The following is a 17,262-nucleotide window of genomic DNA, read 5'->3' as shown; positions in this document are numbered from 1 at the left end:
GTCGGTACCATAGTATATAAGTCGGGGGATCGATGCGACGGGAGGCATTCCCGACAATGACATGACGGCGAAAAATATGTAATTCTTTGATAGTCGATTGTAAATTACATTTTCTTTTCTCAAACTGATTCAAAAAGTACTAGTCAGCTAAATTTAATGTTATTCCGTGAGTTTTGGTCGGTTTACCTAATAGTGGACACATTGGACCATTTTAGGATTCATTAATCTTGCTCATCTTTCTCTTAATCGACATCTTGACACAATGCTATGACCTCTTTCCAACCTCCATTCCACTAATGCAGGTTGACATATAAATTATATAGTAATAATGATGCCATTAAACTTAATTAATTAAATTCATATAAAATTCGCGTCTCTTTCAAATAGAATAGTGCAGATTTTACACTTTTTTTCTCTATAAAACAACAGCTATAATCCGATGAATTTAGACCATCTTAATGATCTCTCCTTTCTTGATGAGAGCCCTTGATAGAGATCTCAATATATTTTCAAAAAATATAGGCATGTCGGGTTATGGAACACCGGGCGATTTCCCGATTTTCTTATCCTAAAAATTGCAGAACATAAACCCAGCAGTGTTGGAATGCGATCGGTATGTTTTCCGACCGGCAGATGCAACTTCAACACGTTTTTAACTGTAGAAAATAGAAAACCGGAACCGTTCTCACAGCTTTACGCGTCTACGAGAAAACATACATGTACAATTACCATTAAAAGCAGACGCTGGAGACATTTGTGAATAGACATCATTATTATCATCATCCTCACAGAATAAGCAAATTCCTTCTGGAGGAAAGACTATATATATAGGGGCAATACAAAAACCGGCGCTATACATGGAGCGGGAGAGGCACTACCATTTGGCGATCTCAAACGAGCTGCACGACAGCAGCAACTCTCAGGGCTCCATTCTGGAGGAGATCGGGGAGCTCGTCGAATAGGAGTGCGGTCCTCCAGCCCCATCCCTTTGGAGCTTTTGGTAAAAGCGTTCCCCTCTGCTTGAAGCTTCCGAACAGCATGACCTCTCTCTTTGATGGACATATCAACTGATATAAAAGAGAAACGAGACTGATTTCCGTTAGAGGTCTGATGGTGGTAAACTGCCTTGGTTTTCCTTTTCTTAAGACAATAATGAGGCAACAAGAGCCAGGTTGCGCTTTGGGAGACATTTCGTTTTCCGTTACGAAACCATATAATCCACCCTTCAGACGAAATTCCACGTAAGGAATAGAAAACTGGAAGAAGTCTACAAATCTGAACACAGTGTCTGAATCCTGTGATCATAGCCATTTGATGTGGGACAGTTACCTGATATCGGGCGGTGACCTTTTCCCGGGTGTCTACATACATATGAACCTGAAGATGGGGAGGAAAAAACAATGGCACAACTTCATGAGACACTACGCATGGAGTTCAAGAAACATCCAATTGCATACTTGTAGGCAACATGAACAATGACAAACGACGGTATGACGATAACAGGGAGAAAGTGCAGATGCAACAAGATTGAATCATCGTCTTAGTTGTCAAAGAAAGGGAGAAATGCTCAAACAAAACTCACCTTTCTGAGAGAGTCAGTTATTTCTGCTTTCCTCCGGTGAAGAAACAACCCTATCATGATATTCAAATTTCAGTCAGTCAAGGCAAATTTGTCTCCTTAATTGCGTTTACTGTCGGAGAGAAAAAATTTACAACATTACAACAAGAACAACATGAAATACCAAGAGTTCTTCTTCCTTGGGGATCTTCATCATTAAAAGCCTGAACACTGACCTGCACTCATAAGAGTTTGCAAAATGTTGGTTCTCTGGGAGAAAATCAGAAAATAACTAGCTGGAAAAGACTATGCACATACCTTCCACAGAGAACCGGCATAAAATACTTCTGGAGAGTGCTTAACCTGACCATCATGAAGCCTGTGCACATCCTCGAATTCCGCACTGAATGCCCAAATAGTACAAGAAAGAAATTATTAGACTTATATAGAGCTTAGCAATCAGTTTTAAGAGTAACATTAAGATGACTTCCAAGCACAAAGAGAGGATATAAACTGACGACGAGATCCTACAATTTGGAAAGGATTGATAGTCATTTCTCAGGATTAAGAAAATACAAACCACAATGGAAGAGTTCAGCAAGAGTGGCAAGTCTGAGTCGAAAACTAGGTCATGGATAATAAAAAATGGTTGGTGAAAATCAAATTCGAACCTTGGCCAAGTTCTTTTCACCAAGTGAGAGATATGACGAAGGAAAAACTAGGAAAGTGAGCCACTTTAACATAAAGGTTGGGGCAAATAAGCATGGCTCACATGAAGCAAAGGTTTGAATACAAAATACATAAGATCAGTCAAAGTTGCATCATATATGCTATCATTAGATAAAAGTAGATTTGGGTGAAAGATGAGGATTAATTACTCACCCAAAACGGAAAGGAGGAAAATGGCTCAATGGGGTCTTCATATCCAAGGATATAGAAGAACTATTGCCATTTTCCCACTCGATTCCTGCAGCATGATCTGATTGCTCAAGCATCTGCACAGGACCATTACTTGAACTAGTGCCCACTGCAGAAGTCCCAGTCAATCTGCTCTGAAGCTCCATCTCATATTCCCTGATGTTATGATCTCCATGACCATTCGCAATGCTGTTTCCTCCTTGACTGAGCCCAACAAGAGCTGTCAACCCATCTCCTGACAAATCCCCATTCTGCTCAGCTCTTGCCTCTGAGTCATCATTAGCAAGAGATTGCTGGCAATTTCGGTTTCCCACACCGGGAACACGAGAGAAGACAAAACGAGTTGGGGCCCAGGCAGCTGATGGAACAAACGTGGCTCCACGTCCAATACCCGCAAGCCCATCAACATGGCCCCTGACATGAACCCTCACAGGCCTAAATAAGCCAGTGCCCTCACCCTGTTGAGCGGGCCCTGCCACATAAACATTACCAATGTTTCCAGGAGTATTGTTCTGGTCTTGCTCCTGCATGTGGTAACTAGTGGGAGTGGACACGCCATGGACAAACCCAAACGGCTGTCTGCAGGCGCATGCCATGTTAAGGAGGCAGCAATTCTTGCATGTATCTGCACCAATTTCTTGTACCCTCTGGCTTAAAAGCATCTGCAAGCATAATAGTTGTTCCATAAGAAACCAAGCATACTAACTGGTGTAAGTTGGATTTCAAAGAAATGGCCATGGGATTTAAAGAATCACTTAAACACACGTCACATCTACATAGGATTTTTAAAATGACTAAAGCAGAGATTATTAATGGTCTTCGATGGCCTCTTTGCAAAATAACCAGCTCCAGGCGCAAAGTGGGTTTAATTTTAAGTAATTCAGCTAGATCAAGTTTTATATGTACTGATCTGACCAGCTCAGACGATAAAATTTCACATAAATAACAGATGGAATACACTCATCAATGTCCCTAATCTCCATGCTTACAAATAAAAGAAGAAATCTGAAGTCCGAACCTGTAACCAAAGACTATCATTGACAGCTTTGCAAGGAAAACCGAACTCTTCAAGCTGATTCCTCACAGTTATGAGCGCCTCGAAAGACATGTTGCAATATAAAAGAGACCCGCCTTCAAATATATCAACAAATGTATCATATTCCTCCGCACCAATTCCACAGTTCTCAGAAGTGGAATCTTTTACTTGCCGTCTTCCCACCACCCTACCACCCCATGAGAGAGATGGCACGCTGCATCTTCCCCAATCATTTGGCATAAGCCCATAGCAGGAAGAATTCATCATTGAAGAACAATGAATCGATTGCTCTCTGCTAAGCCAGGTATTGTTATCCCATCGATAGAATGAGCTGTCCCCAGATGGTCCCTCCATAGCTGATCCACTTCCATTTTCCACTGCTCCACTTGTTGTTACCCCCATCTGCGTCCCTGTATAAGTAACTGAAGGTCTACTGCCCTCCATTTCGGGGAAGGTCTTAAAAGTTGAAGATCCTTCAGCATTGGTGTATATGGGGTCCGAATTAGGCTGAGCATAAGTAGCTTGTTGTACCTGCTCTCTGTAATAAGAAGCCCCTCTTTGGAAATCAACAACGCCATTTCCTAATTGGACCAGAAGATTATCAGCAGAACTGCAATGAGCTGAGTCATCACTTAAACACAAATTCCCCAAATCGGGTTCCAACTGATTGCTTGAGCAGACACGAATCATCTTTTTCCCTTTTCCTTCAGATGAGCCAGAGCGAGTTGGAGTCTCACCATCTGAACCAGAACTTTCCTGCTCAGAAAGCTCTTGCCCAGACAAGGCACCTTTGGCTACAAGTGTGAACAGAGCCAGTTCGAACCTTTTCAAAAGAAAATACACAAATGCCACCCATGTTTATCAATTCTTTTGTTAAAATTTGAATGCTGACAAATGATCCAAATTAACAGCTAGCGTGCTCTTACCGCTTCTCCTCACTAGGTACCCATAGTTCATCCGACGTCAACAATGCATGTAAAGTTTGAGAGGAAAGCTTTGGAAGCATCTGATGATAAATGAAAAAATACAAGAAACCAGATATTAGAGTGAGGAAGATAGGGCAGATGGACCATTACCAGTATTTACGATTATAAGCCAGCAAAAAAAAGCACTCATTCACAGCTCACTAAACAGGTGAAAATATACAACGAGATGCCTGAAAATTGTGATAATTAAGATAATTCTGAGGTCTTTAAGAACTGGATAGACTTTGCTCAATTATTTATCATAGTTTAACAATGCAGTGGAGGATCTTTTCAGTTAATCAGAAGATAAGTTTTTTTACCAAGGACAAATCAAAAGAATTTTGCTTTTCCAGGCTGCATAATTGAGGTAAAGGAAAATTAAAGACTGGTTTCTTCAAAGTTATCTCACTAGACCAGTTATACCATTTACAGTAATATGGTTATGTGATTACCCGTTACCTCTTTTAACTCCATGGCCCCACTTTGACAAAGGTAACCCCAACAAGCATTTCTTACACGCTCTCCATGGATGCCATAGTCTTGGCTCTCCGCAAACACCTATTTCAGGCAGATGGCGTTTAATGAATAAATAGGAAAATTACGGATTTCTATAGCAGGGAACATGAGCATGCTTACCTGGTATGCCAGGAAGTTTGACGTCCATAGTTCAGATATAATGAAGTCTGTACATATTGCACATAAGTCCTGCACAGCGAAAGGCAAGACATTATACGAGATGCAACACAGAAGAACATGTCAACACATAGAACTCGAAAACAACAATAATATTAAAGAACTCATTTGGAAACTATGCCCTTGTGATCTTTTAAGAAAGTTTATATGCATCTCACAAGAAAATCCAGGAATTCATACCTGAAGATCAAGAAAGGAAGCAGCAGCAAGAACTCGAAAGGCATTGTTATCATTGAGCTTCGGATGATGGCCATACAAGTAGGCTAAAGCTGTTGCAATTGCCTCAGGGTTCACATTTTTATCATCAATGTTCAATGTCAAGACGGGAGCACTAGCTTCTTTCCAAGGACCATGAAGCATGTTCCTGTCATGCAGATAAACCAGAAGCAGGTGAAGTTGCATCCCACGACATCTGTGCATCTAAGCAAACGCTAATGACTATGTGCAATCAAACAACATAAGCAAAAGCACTGTAGCCATTTGAAATTCAAAAAGTTCTTCTACATGACAAATAAACAATCAAATGCTGGATTAAATAATGTATCCTATATTAAAGTTATCAAATTTCGAGTTACATTTGTTTTATGAAATTTAGTGAAAATACATTTTTTCAACTTCCAATTTGGCATAAGAAAACGATTAACATGAAAAAGAGAAGCGCAAAAAGCTTTATTTCCAATAGGAAGAGGGCAAGCTTTCATACCATTTGCACACAAGAGACATAATAACAACAGCTAGTGGAAGAGTTTATGCGCGTAATCAATGTTATTGTTTTCTATGGTCAATGTAACATCTTAAGCTTCCGTTGCTGTTTAGCTGCTACACAAATTATCACACAATGCACGAAAGCACCTCCGAACGAACAAAATGGACACGGATAATGTCGGATTGAGACAATGCATTGGCAGTTGAATGACCTTAACTAGAAATAAAGTTGCAAAATTCCCATGATTGATCAGCTCTCGGCAGTAATATGGACAACCTGCGAACCATGAATTTGAATGCCCACCTCCCTAAGCTAAATTCATGAGTAAGTGGAAGTAATCGAAACAATAACTGTGGCTAATTACACGACGAGCTGCGAAATACATGGAGAGTTCACGTGATTGAAGGATTGGGTGTTGAGAAACAAGATGAGATATAACCTGAAGTACGAGCTGCGGGAGAGAATCAGGCGGTGGAGGTGGTAAGTGGAGCCCATGGCGTGGACGGCGATGTCGGAGAAGGCGCCGGAGTGGAAGCCCTCCATCTGGATGTGGTCACAGAGGGAGGTGAGGTTGCAGTCGAGCGCACGGAGCTCGCCGCTGCTCCGGTCATTGTCGGAGTGCTGAGACGGCGGCGGTGGCGGGGGGATGGCCATCTTCATCGGAGGCCCGTAGAATCGAGGCTTGGGGAAGTGGGGTTCCATTGGTTAGTTACGACGGGAAGGAATCTGAGATCGAAGCGCCATTTTGGCGACAGACAAGGCGAGAGAGAGAGAGAGAGAGAGAGAGAGAGAGAGAGAGGGAGCGGCATCGCGATTCGTGGACGGGCAGGGACAGCGAGAATGTTGCGGGGCTTACCACAGCATGAACCTGGCGCAGTACGCCCATGATCCCCGAAAATGAGATGAGACGATCCGTGAACGGGTCGAGTTTAGCTCGTCGAACTCAAGCCGAGTTAGTCTGTCGAGTGAGCCCAATCGAACTCAACATATCCGGTTCGAGAAGCTCACGAGTCTAACCAAAACTTTTATATTACAATTAAATTAATCCACTTATCCGTGCATTGCATGGCATTTTATATTTTTAAATTTTAATTAATGTTTTATGAAATATAAATTAGGAATATAATAAATTGATAATTTAACAAGTTTATTTCATAGTTCGACCAAACCGTTTGGATCTTTTAAGAAATAAAGACTTTAGAAAATGTAAAATCATTTAGTAAGATATATATATATATATATATATATATATATATATAGAAGGAGTGTGAATCGGAGATCAACTACAAATTGAAAAATTATTTTTGGAAGTTTCTCATCGCTCAAATTAGAGACTTTTGAAAGCTCTTCATCACTCGAGAGGCTCTCGTGAGAGCATTTTAAATTACAATATATATATATATATATATAGATTGTTATAGTTTGTTACGATGGTTTATAATTATAATTTTGTTTCGATTTTAAATCAGCTTGAGATTATATAAACTTATACGAACTTGAGCTCGAGCATTGTTGGGCCAAAACTCTCTTGCTTCAACGGGCCGAACCAAGCCCTAATTCAGGAGGCTCGTGCTCGGCCCGGTCAATTGCTCATCAGCTCGAGCCCGTGCTCGTCTTTAGCTTGGTCAAGCCTTGAGTATTCGAGCTCGGGTCTGCTGGTCTGCACTTTCTTTCCATATTCCATAGGTGTCGGCCCCACGGAATTCTCACTTGTGCTTACATGCACCGGGCCTACAACCGGCACCGACCGAGGCGGTCGCTTTTTAGTCGCCGGCCGGCTCTAGTGATATCGCCCTCCATTTCTCTTGCTTGAGCCACTGATAAGCTCTCCATACGCTCTGTAGTCTGTACTTGCGAGCTCATTCTACCTCTCCTCCACTCCTCTGTCTCTTCACCAGAAAGCTTGGATTTTTTTCTCCTTTTTTCCTAGAGGCAGCGGGAAAATTCTTGACGAGCGATGATGCTTCTGAAGAGCCGAGGTGATGATGCTCGAAATTTCTCTCCTTTCTGAACAAAATATTATTGAATTTCCGACAGAGTTATGCCAAATTCAGTTGGGTGTTTCTCATTTTCTCTTTTCTTTGTTTGAAATCTCGTCTGGTTTGATGTGGGTGGTGACATTATTCAATCACTAGCTTGTGTTTCTTGAAGTTTGATCATGTCTGTAATGGCGTCCCAATGCTGCAGGTAAATGTATCGGCTTTACTTGTCAGTGCTACAAGCTTCAAAGCGTTGTCGCCAACTTCTCCTCCATACCGGGTGAGCCTCCTCCTGGGGTTAATGAAAGCAAAGTCTCCATCCTGAATTTGGCAAACCCTGAGAATTCAAGAAAACTCGACATCACACGGCAGGTAATCGACGACGCTTGCAAAGTCCTGCAGAGTGGTTTGTGGGGGCCTGCGGTGCAAAATGCGCTGAATATGTTCGATGAAATGCCACAAACGGAATTAGTTATTGGGGTCTTGAGGAGAATCAATGATGCGGATCTCGCAGTGAATTTTTTCCATTGGGTCGAGACGAAGGCTGAGCGTGCTCACTGCCCCGAGGCCTACGACGCCCTTCTCATGGTGATGGTTCGGAGCAGAAATTTCGGTCATCTCGAACAAGTCCTTGAAGAGATGAGTCTTGCTGGTTTTGGTCCCTCTAATAACACGTGCATTGAGATAGTCTCCAGCTGCGTGAAGTTGCAGAGACTAAAGGAAGCTTTTGAGCTTATACAGACCTTGAGGAAGTTCAAGTTCCGCCCTGCATATTCTGCCTATACCACTTTGATTGGAGCCCTTTCGGTAATTCCTGAATCCCGTCTCATGTTGACCCTCTTCCACCAAATGCAGGAGCTGGGTTACGAAGTGACTGTCCATTTATTCACGACTCTTATCCGAGCTTTTGCAAGGGAGGGAAGGTTAGATTCAGCCCTTTCTCTGTTGGATGAGATGAAGAGTAACTCTTTAGAAGCTGATATCGTTCTCTACAATGTCTGCATAGATTGCTTTGGGAAGGTCGGGAAGGTGGACATGGTGTGGAAGTTCTTTCATGAGATGAAAGTTCATGGGATAATGCCCGATGATGTTACATACACTAGCATGATTTCGGTTCTCTGTAAAGCCAATAGGTTGAGTGAGGCAGTGGAGTTATTTGAAGAGCTGGATAGAAATAGAGCGGTGCCTTGTGTTTATGCTTACAATACCATGATCATGGGTTATGGTTTAGTAGGAAAGTTCGACGAAGCATATAATTTGCTCGAGAGACAGAAGGAGAAAGGCTGCATCCCAAGCGTAATTGCGTATAATTGCATCCTCACTTGCCTCGGCAAGAAGGGAAAAGTTGAAGAGGCATTAAGGTTATTTGATCTGATGAAGAAAGATGCTGTCCCTAATCTCCCGACACATAACATTCTCATTGACATGCTCTGCAAGGCAAAGAAATTGGAAGCTGCCTATCAAATTAGGGATGCCATGAAAGAAGCTGGTCTGTTCCCAAATGTTATGACCGTAAACATAATGGTCGATCGGCTCTGCAAAGCTCAGAGAGTCGATGAAGCTTATTCTATGTTCGCAGAAATGGACCGCAAAGTCTGCACCCCTGATGCAGTCACATTTTGTTCTCTCATTGATGGGTTGGGAAGAAATGGGAGGGTTGATGAAGCCTACAGGCTTTATGAGGAGATGCTCGACGCTGGTCACACTCCTCATGCTGTTGTTTTCACTTCCCTAATTAGGAATTTCTTTAGGTGCGCCAGAAAGGAGGATGGACACAAAATTTACAAGGAAATGGTTCGAACGGGTTGCTCCCCTGACCTTGTTCTCCTGAATACTTACATGGACTGTGTTTTCAAAGCTGGGGAGACAGCCAAAGGAAGGGCTCTCTTTGAGGAAATAAAGGCTTGGGGTTTCATCCCTGATCTGAGGAGCTATTCAATTCTAATTCATGGACTCGTGAAAGCAGGCTTTCCGAACGAGACCTATCAGTTGTTCTATGTAATGAAGGAACAGGGCTATGAGCTAGACACTCTTGCTTACAACACAGTTATTGATGGATTCTGCAAGTCGGGCAAGGTTGACAAAGCTTATCATCTTCTTGAGGAGATGAAGACTAAAGGGTGCCAACCCACAGTTGTCACATATGGTTCCGTCATTGATGGGCTAGCGAAAATTGACAGGCTCGATGAGGCCTATATGCTCTTTGAAGAAGCTAAATCGATAGGATTAGAGTTGAATGTCGTCATTTACAGTAGCCTTGTTGATGGATTTGGAAAGGTAGGAAGGGTCGATGAAGCGTATTTAATCATGGAAGAATTGATGCAGAGAGGTCTAAACCCAAATGTGTACACATGGAATTGCTTGCTTGATGCACTCGTAAAAGCAGAGGAAATCAACGAAGCCCTTGTCTGTTTTCAGTCCATGAAAGACCTGAAATGCCCTCCTAACCACGTGACTTACACCATCATAATTTGTGGTCTTTGCAAGGTCAGGAAGTTCAACAAGGCCTTTGTGTTTTGGCAAGAGATGCAGAAGCAGGGGTTGAAGCCCAATATGATCACGTACACAGCTATGATCTCGGGACTCTCAAAGGCTGGAAATGTACTGGAGGCTAATCAACTATTCGAGCGATTTAAGGCGAATGGTGGCGTGCCTGATTCTGCATGTTACAATGCGATGATAGAAGGGTTAAGTTGTGCAAGCAGGGCAATGGATGCATTCACCCTTTTTGAGGAAACAAGATTGAAAGGTCGTAGTATACATACTAAAACATGTATCGTTCTTTTAGATGCGTTGCATAAGGCGGAATGTCTCGAACAAGCAGCGATTGTTGGAGCTGTGCTGAGGGAAATGGCACGGTCTCAGCATGCTGCCAAGCACTGGTAATGTAGAGGGAGAAATTATTCTAGTTGAATTGGATATAAATTGCTCCGAGCAATTTATGGAATGGAGTCTGTTTCTGTAGACTCTTCGCACCTCCTGTTCTTTCCAATTATCACTCCAAAAGGTTCGGAGGTATAAGCAAGTTTCAAAAATGGAGTATGAGGAACAGGAAGCATTGAGATTTTGCCAGTCAATTAACCAACAGGAAAACTCGAAGTTCAGGATGCATTTGTTATGTACAAAATTCAAAAAGTTTTGTGCATAAGTCGAGCAATTCGGCACACTCCCTTTAATCGGGAGGGTCATTCTTCCATAGGTTAGAAAGGGTCATTTGGAATAGACATTTTTAAATTTTGCCATGTACCTTTGGTGGAATAAGATCATTTACTTGTTGGAATGACTGGAGCTGAAATATGGAACAACGTTTTTGCTGTTATGCAATACAACTAGCAGATTTTGCCTGTTCAAGCGAAAACCGGAAAATTTATGGATTCATGGCTTCAGCTTCTTGCTTTGATTTTCTTGTATTTTCAGCTTCTTCAGTCGAGTTGATCATTGCCCAATATCAATTTGTTAAGATGGCAGCACTGAAATAGAACAGCTATCATATTAGAAATTTAACGGCAAAATCAATTGATTTCAACACAATTTTACACCCGAGACACCTATGTTCTGATGAAGAACACAAACAGCTCCAGCAACGTAAGTAAACTGAAAAATTCTACACTGTCAGTGCGGCTAAACAGCTGAGGGACCTTTGCTACAAATTAAGCCGAACAAAACTTTTGCTTCTCATCTTATTAATCAAACAAAAACAATGGCCTCTCTGCATGATAGAAACCTCCTCAACTTTCTCTTTTCTCAAACTCAATTACCATAAATTAGGTTTCAACCTGTGGAGATCTCTGTAACTCCCGATAAGTGAGGCTAAGTGTTTGGTTTGATCAAAATTCTCGATCAAATTAGACGATTGATGGAGAAGTTCTTGAGTGTTCTCGGCATTCTCTGACTCATTTCTCCTTGGACAGGCTGTTTGGCATGACCGGATGATAAAAGCTTTGTTCCAGCATACAAAGCTCTACCTGTAAACACTTTGATTTTCCTTAACCAAAGACATCAAGTCTGACTCTACATCCGAAAATGGTTGCCCGGCGTAAAGACGAAGCTGCCCCTTCCTTAGAACAAAGATTTTCATATTTTTCGTTTTCACTGCCTCCTCGAGTTCCTGGAAGAGCATATTAGGTGGTACAGTCAGCTCTTCAAGATAGAAGGAATAGAGCATGCAATTTCGATATAGCGAGTGAGGCAAGCACCAAATCAGCAAAAGAGTTGCAACTAATTCCAAAATCTCTTGTTAATATCCAAATTACTCGTAATGGCTGGTTGAAAAGGGAAATGGAATGCCATTTTCACGACATTATAGATTTATAACTTTGCTATTCTGTCCAGTGCTAAATGAGTCCGGATTTTAATACTATAAGAAGCAATCGAGCTGAAGTCTTCTGAGGACAAGTTAAGATTCTTACTTTCCTCAACAAGGGCACAATGTCAGCGCTGAAGTCACCAAGCTCCTCAAAGAAGGATTCCAAAAGGTAACAGAAGTTATTGGCATCGACACGGTCTTCAAAAGCAACGACATAGGAGGATATGCTCTTGTCATCTTCGTCTGAAGCAATCTTCACGGTGAAAAGTCCCTCTGGTCCTTCAGAATTGGAAGCTCGACGCATTAATATGGCCTGAAATAACATTATTTTGAAGTTACTCGTTGAACTGAGAACATTTGGAGATAAATTAACAAGCGGATACTGAAAGGCAAATTGGTGACGACTGAGTAAAAGGAATTACTTTCTTGCATTTCAAACCACAAATTAGATAGTCAATGCAGCTGTTCCACATTTGTTGTCTAGTTTCAAAGAATTCCAAATTAATGTATCTGACTTTCAGAAATATCTGGTTAGTTCATAAATTTCTCTTTCTCACAGTCGCTACAGACACTTCTGAAATTCATTGAAGGCAATGGTTAATAAAGAAAAAGAACCTGCACTGCTTTGATTCAAGTATCTGTTGAGAATCTAGAACCAGCATGATGTTTAATTAACTACTTGCTTAGTGCCATGTACAGTAAAGAGAATTTCAATACGTACGAAAACGCATGGCAGGTTTAGCCACCAGAAACGAGCAGTGTCATCTTTTTGTCTAGTCATCGAAGGACTAGCTGACTTCTTGGCACTACCCTTATTGCCCCCAATTCGAGAATTTTGCACGATGACCTCTCTCGATGTTCCTGAGTTAACTACTTCAACAGAAGAACGTTCTTGACTACTCTTCTGGAGAGGACCTGCTGATCAAATTCTTGAATAACTCAAATCCATACATAGAATAAAATGAAATGACTACATGCATAAGAACATGGATAACCGCATCGCTTATATGGTACATAGAAACATCACATTACCAGTTTTGCTTTTTGTAAACTCCATTTCCTTTCGGGGAACGGATCCCTTTGCTCCATTCTCGAAGTCAATGCCATCCCTTCGCAACTCCTGAGAATTACTATTTCCTTGAGTTGCTGCCGGGCTATGATTTTCCGAACTAAATCCTTTCGGGCCTTGGCTGTTTTTTCCCGCCAAAGTGCCTCTAAACTTGAGCTTCTTCTTGAACACTAGATCGCTACCAACTTCTTTTGGACCCGAAACACCATTTGACGAAACTGGATATTTCTTAACAGAGTTCAACCCCTTCTGCAACTTGTTCAACCGAGTACCAATCTCTTTTTCAAAAGCAATTCTACTCTTTGATGCCGACTCCTCTTCTTCCGTCTCACCACCCTCAGCCTCACCCTCTAAGTTCTTTCTTTCACTCCTCCGAGCTTCCCTCGCCATTAACCTTATCTCTTCAATCTTCTTTTGCATTTCAGCCTCACCTAAATACAGAGCAGCATCACCCATTTCTGATGAGACCTTCCCCCGAGTAAAACCTCTTCGAACATTGCCATTAATCAAGCTCTGCACTCTGTCTTTCTCATCTACACTGGACTCCGAACCATCCGGCTTTTCAGTACTTGAGCTAGAACTAGCAGAACCCAGGAACCAGACAGCACAGATTGTTTGAAACAAGAAAAGCCCAACAAAATAAGCCCCAAATTTGAGAACTGACTTGGTCGAAAACTTGCCAAGATCCAAGCTTTCTTCTGCAACAGAACTTGCGGTATGAAATTCATCAACCTCATGGGTTTCAGCAGCCGAGGAAAGCTCAGCTGAAGAAGCTTCATCCTCAACATCGTAATGGGTCAGCGTTTCTTGATTTTCATGGATGATGAGAGGGGCTGCTACCGTTACCGGCGACGGGGTTGGGTTAGGCGACAGGGTCTTGAGAATTTTGGGGCGGAGGTGGTTTTTCCTACGGGTGAGTCTTGATGGTTTCTGAACGGCGACAGGAGAGGCCAAAACTGCTCTGGGGTTCGGTAGAGAGGAGATGGAGGTGAGCTCCATTGAAGCTGTGGAGAAGGAGCAGGTAGGGCTGTGAAGACCCGCCATTGTACACGATAGAGTGGAAGGGAGAGAACTGCAGAAGCTCCGTTCTGGCCAACAGAAGAAATGTGAAATTGCAGGAGAGGGAGCTGTTCTTTTTGCCAAAATGCATTAGTGCCCCTTAATCTTCTACATGATTGCAGAAATGGTCCCAAACTTTTATTAAATGCGCGGTTTAAGCCTCGTTATTTTTAAATGTAGGATCATCTAAGAGCAATTAAAGGAAAAAAAAAGTACCATATCAATTTATCTTTTAACTTCATTTCGTGACCTTTTTTATTAGTTGATGGTAGTTTCATAGGAGCTTAATTAGGTTCAATTTTCTACTCAAGACTTGAACTAGAGCCGAAGTTTGCAAAACCCATGTGCCTAAAAGGTCGATTAATCTATTTCGGTTTAAGAATTCTTTTTGTTGCACAAACAATTATGTACTTTCCTCAAGCAAATTTCTATTATTGCTCTTCAAAAATATGAGAATCCCACTATTGTTTCCCAAGATGACTCTTTAATATCTTAACGCTTGTTCAAACTTCATCGGCAATGTACCGGGAATACCTAACAATACAATCTATCTATAGATAAAAGAGAGAGGAAAAAAACATGATATAGACCAATACCTTGACAATGCTTATTGGAGTCTCATCGACCCTATCCGAGTCATACGATCAATTGAGCCAAGACGACTTATTACGGGATCAGAGTGAGAGAGAGATACAAATTCAGGGCTGCATAAGGAGATGATGTAAACCTACGGGGAGCAAAACGAAGCAACTGTAAGACTTCAAGACGCAAATTGATATTCCCCAAATAAATACGGATGGCAGAAATTGTCGTCAGGACGAACCCCTGACCCGGCTTCACATTCTCTGGTTGGTGGCGCAGTAGAAGATCTCTCGCTCACAGCCTTCTCTATCTCTCCATCTTCAACCTTCAAGCTTCCGTCGAGCAGGTGCCCTCTCCCTCTCCCTCTATCTATCATTGATTTGGGCGGTTCTTGATTCTTATGGCGAGCTTCGATTTTGTGGTTTTAGATCAGGTTTGCGCATTAGGGTTTAGTTGTGCCGCTAATGATCTGCAATCCGTTTGTTCAACCCGTTTTTGGTTGTGGACGGGCTCAATGATTTGAGTGCTGTGCTTCTGATTTCTTTGGATTGCTTCGCTGAGGCATTTGATTTTGTCTTTTCTTTGAGCTGATTCTCGTTTATAGCCTGAACAGACGACTTCAGCTTGACTTATTTATTTCTAAGCTATAGTTTTTCTGCTGAAGCAATGAGAAAGTGAGATTATTGCTAGTATGGATAGCTGTTCAAAACGATTCCTGCATGTTATTTCACTTTTGTTGGAATCGATTCCAAGTATGAAGGATTGACGACGCGATGGCGATTCAGTCGTGCTTCTTCTTCAATCAGTTCATGACTGTGACAGGAATTTTAGTGAAAAATGTTTTTGTAATAATTCTTGGAGGAAGAACTTCTCAATGTAAGCAGTAAAAAGTCATGGAGAAATTCTTCAATAGCATCGGTTACATTCTGATTAATTTCCTGCACAATGGTGTACTCTTTAGAGTTCATTCTGAGGTCATGTTGGTGCAAAAATTGAAAATGCAAAGAAAGGCATTCACTTTATAAAACAATCTCATCTTGTTATGGTGATTCTATTTGCTTCTTTTCGTCCCTCGCACCAAACTTTGACTTAATGTTCATTATACCAAACTTTGATTTATAGAGCTGTTTGTGATGATTTTTGAGGCTGTCTTAGATATGAACAGAGCCATGATAATTTGACTGCTCCTGTTTTGGTGAATACTCGAGAGAATTTTCATACTTATTCATTACCGTATCTTTCATCTTAATGATTAGGTAGGCGCTTTTAGGTTCTCACAAGATTAGTGATTATTCCTTTTTTAGCGACTCCTTGGGTAGGTGTAGGGGGAACTTATTTTGACCTTCTCATGTATATAGCATTGTAAGATATTTGCTGATATTTTTGCAGTTCAAGATGGCAGCAGGGAAAATCATTGGCGCAACTGTTGCATCTTTTGCTGTTGCATATGTATGCGACGCTCTCATCGCTGACAAGAAGATATTTGGAGGTAATGTTGTGCCCTTTCTTTCAGAATCCTGCTCTCTGGTTTAGAGAAACTTTGGCAACACCCTGAGTGATTTGAACTTTACTCAGGTACCACCCCTAGCACTGTTTCAAACAAGGGATGGTGGGAAGAAACCGACAAGAAGTTCCAGGCCTGGCCTCGAACTGCAGGTCCTCCTGTCGTGATGAACCCCATCAGTCGCCAAAATTTCATTATCAAGTCATCTGAATCTTAAGGTAGGTAAATCTCTAACCCATTCCTGGTCCTACTTTGGTTCTCTCCTCTTTGTTGCTCAAGCATGTTCACTTGTTGAGCTTACACGGTTATTTCAGTACGTGCAGGAAGGATTGCGTGTCCGGTTGATCTATTTGGATGCCATTTCTTATCTAATAAAAACCTCTGTCGGGACTGATATTTGGAACAAACCTTGAATTTGTTGACATTGTTTGTGAAGCCAATTTGGTTTCATGGATCAGAGTTTTGAGATTCACAGTTGAAAAGAAAATTCTTTGAGTTAAGGCATTTTAGTTTTGCATGAAGCTTCTTGCCGTGTTACTTCTAAAACTGTCAGCTGTGGCTCATTTGATGCAGTAATTATCTAGCTAATAAGTTGATCACAAGTTTGGCACAATGGAATAACGAGGAATGAAGTTTTATATAAGTGGTATTTTTAGGGGAATTTCCGGTCCAGGGTAAGCATCCTTCCACAGACTAAGAAAATGACCTTCAGGAACAAAATGATGCTTTGCAGCCACCCTTCATGTCTCTATCCGTGTACTCGGCCTTCCATAAGCTTCTTGGTCTCAATTGAGGAAGGAACTTGTATGCAGTGGGGGTTCGTGCATTGTGGCCGGAACCCAAATGGCAGAAACCTCCTCTATCCACAGTTCGAATACAGTGTTGCC

At 41.7% G+C, this 17,262-nt stretch overlaps 4 protein-coding genes across 8 annotated transcripts; 2 read left to right on the top strand and 2 right to left on the bottom strand.

Annotated features, from left to right (window-relative positions):
* Positions 1 to 634: 634 nt before the first annotated feature.
* On the bottom strand, positions 635 to 6,730 carry LOC116215514. The gene is made up of 12 exons (XM_031551255.1): positions 6,316 to 6,730; positions 5,351 to 5,534; positions 5,114 to 5,182; positions 4,937 to 5,035; positions 4,439 to 4,518; positions 3,495 to 4,335; positions 2,441 to 3,138; positions 1,877 to 1,961; positions 1,743 to 1,794; positions 1,583 to 1,632; positions 1,330 to 1,377; positions 635 to 1,067 (listed from the first exon to the last, which is right to left on the bottom strand). The coding sequence occupies exons 1-12, from the start codon at positions 6,576 to 6,578 to the stop codon at positions 891 to 893; spliced, it is 2,646 nt and encodes an 881-aa protein (XP_031407115.1). The 5' UTR covers positions 6,579 to 6,730; the 3' UTR covers positions 635 to 890.
* Positions 6,731 to 7,523: 793 nt separating this feature from the next.
* LOC116210363 (pentatricopeptide repeat-containing protein At3g06920) lies at positions 7,524 to 11,231 on the top strand. The gene is made up of 2 exons (XM_031544232.1): positions 7,524 to 7,855; positions 8,064 to 11,231. Exons 1-2 carry the CDS (start codon positions 7,834 to 7,836, stop codon positions 10,739 to 10,741), a joined length of 2,700 nt encoding a protein of 899 aa, XP_031400092.1. The 5' UTR covers positions 7,524 to 7,833; the 3' UTR covers positions 10,742 to 11,231.
* A 116-nt stretch (positions 11,232 to 11,347) lies between these two features.
* Positions 11,348 to 14,324, bottom strand: LOC116210372. Of its 2 annotated transcripts, none has more exons than XM_031544239.1 (4): positions 13,194 to 14,324; positions 12,883 to 13,079; positions 12,265 to 12,474; positions 11,348 to 11,963 (listed from the first exon to the last, which is right to left on the bottom strand). In XM_031544239.1, exons 1-4 carry the CDS (start codon positions 14,272 to 14,274, stop codon positions 11,817 to 11,819), a joined length of 1,635 nt encoding a protein of 544 aa, XP_031400099.1. In that variant the 5' UTR covers positions 14,275 to 14,324; the 3' UTR covers positions 11,348 to 11,816. The 2 variants fall into 2 exon arrangements, with proteins under 2 accessions (XP_031400099.1, XP_031400106.1); XM_031544246.1 differs by having other exon boundaries at positions 12,883 to 13,076; positions 13,194 to 14,320.
* Positions 14,325 to 15,059: 735 nt separating this feature from the next.
* Positions 15,060 to 16,896, top strand: LOC116215239. 4 transcript variants are annotated; one of them, XM_031550991.1, is made up of 4 exons: positions 15,060 to 15,217; positions 16,261 to 16,360; positions 16,447 to 16,593; positions 16,699 to 16,896. In XM_031550991.1, the coding sequence occupies exons 2-3, from the start codon at positions 16,267 to 16,269 to the stop codon at positions 16,590 to 16,592; spliced, it is 240 nt and encodes a 79-aa protein (XP_031406851.1). In that variant the 5' UTR covers positions 15,060 to 15,217; positions 16,261 to 16,266; the 3' UTR covers position 16,593; positions 16,699 to 16,896. The 4 variants fall into 4 exon arrangements, with proteins under 4 accessions (XP_031406851.1, XP_031406774.1, XP_031407007.1 ...); XM_031550914.1 differs by having other exon boundaries at positions 16,690 to 16,896; XM_031551147.1 differs by having other exon boundaries at positions 16,447 to 16,597.
* The last annotated feature ends 366 nt before the right edge of the window (positions 16,897 to 17,262 follow it).

This window comes from Punica granatum, chromosome 1, assembly GCF_007655135.1.
Source record: "Punica granatum isolate Tunisia-2019 chromosome 1, ASM765513v2, whole genome shotgun sequence".
Lineage (NCBI taxonomy): Eukaryota > Viridiplantae > Streptophyta > Magnoliopsida > Myrtales > Lythraceae > Punica > Punica granatum.
The sequence above is the reverse complement of the archived record's forward strand: the minus strand, read 5'-3'. Positions and strand labels throughout refer to the sequence as shown.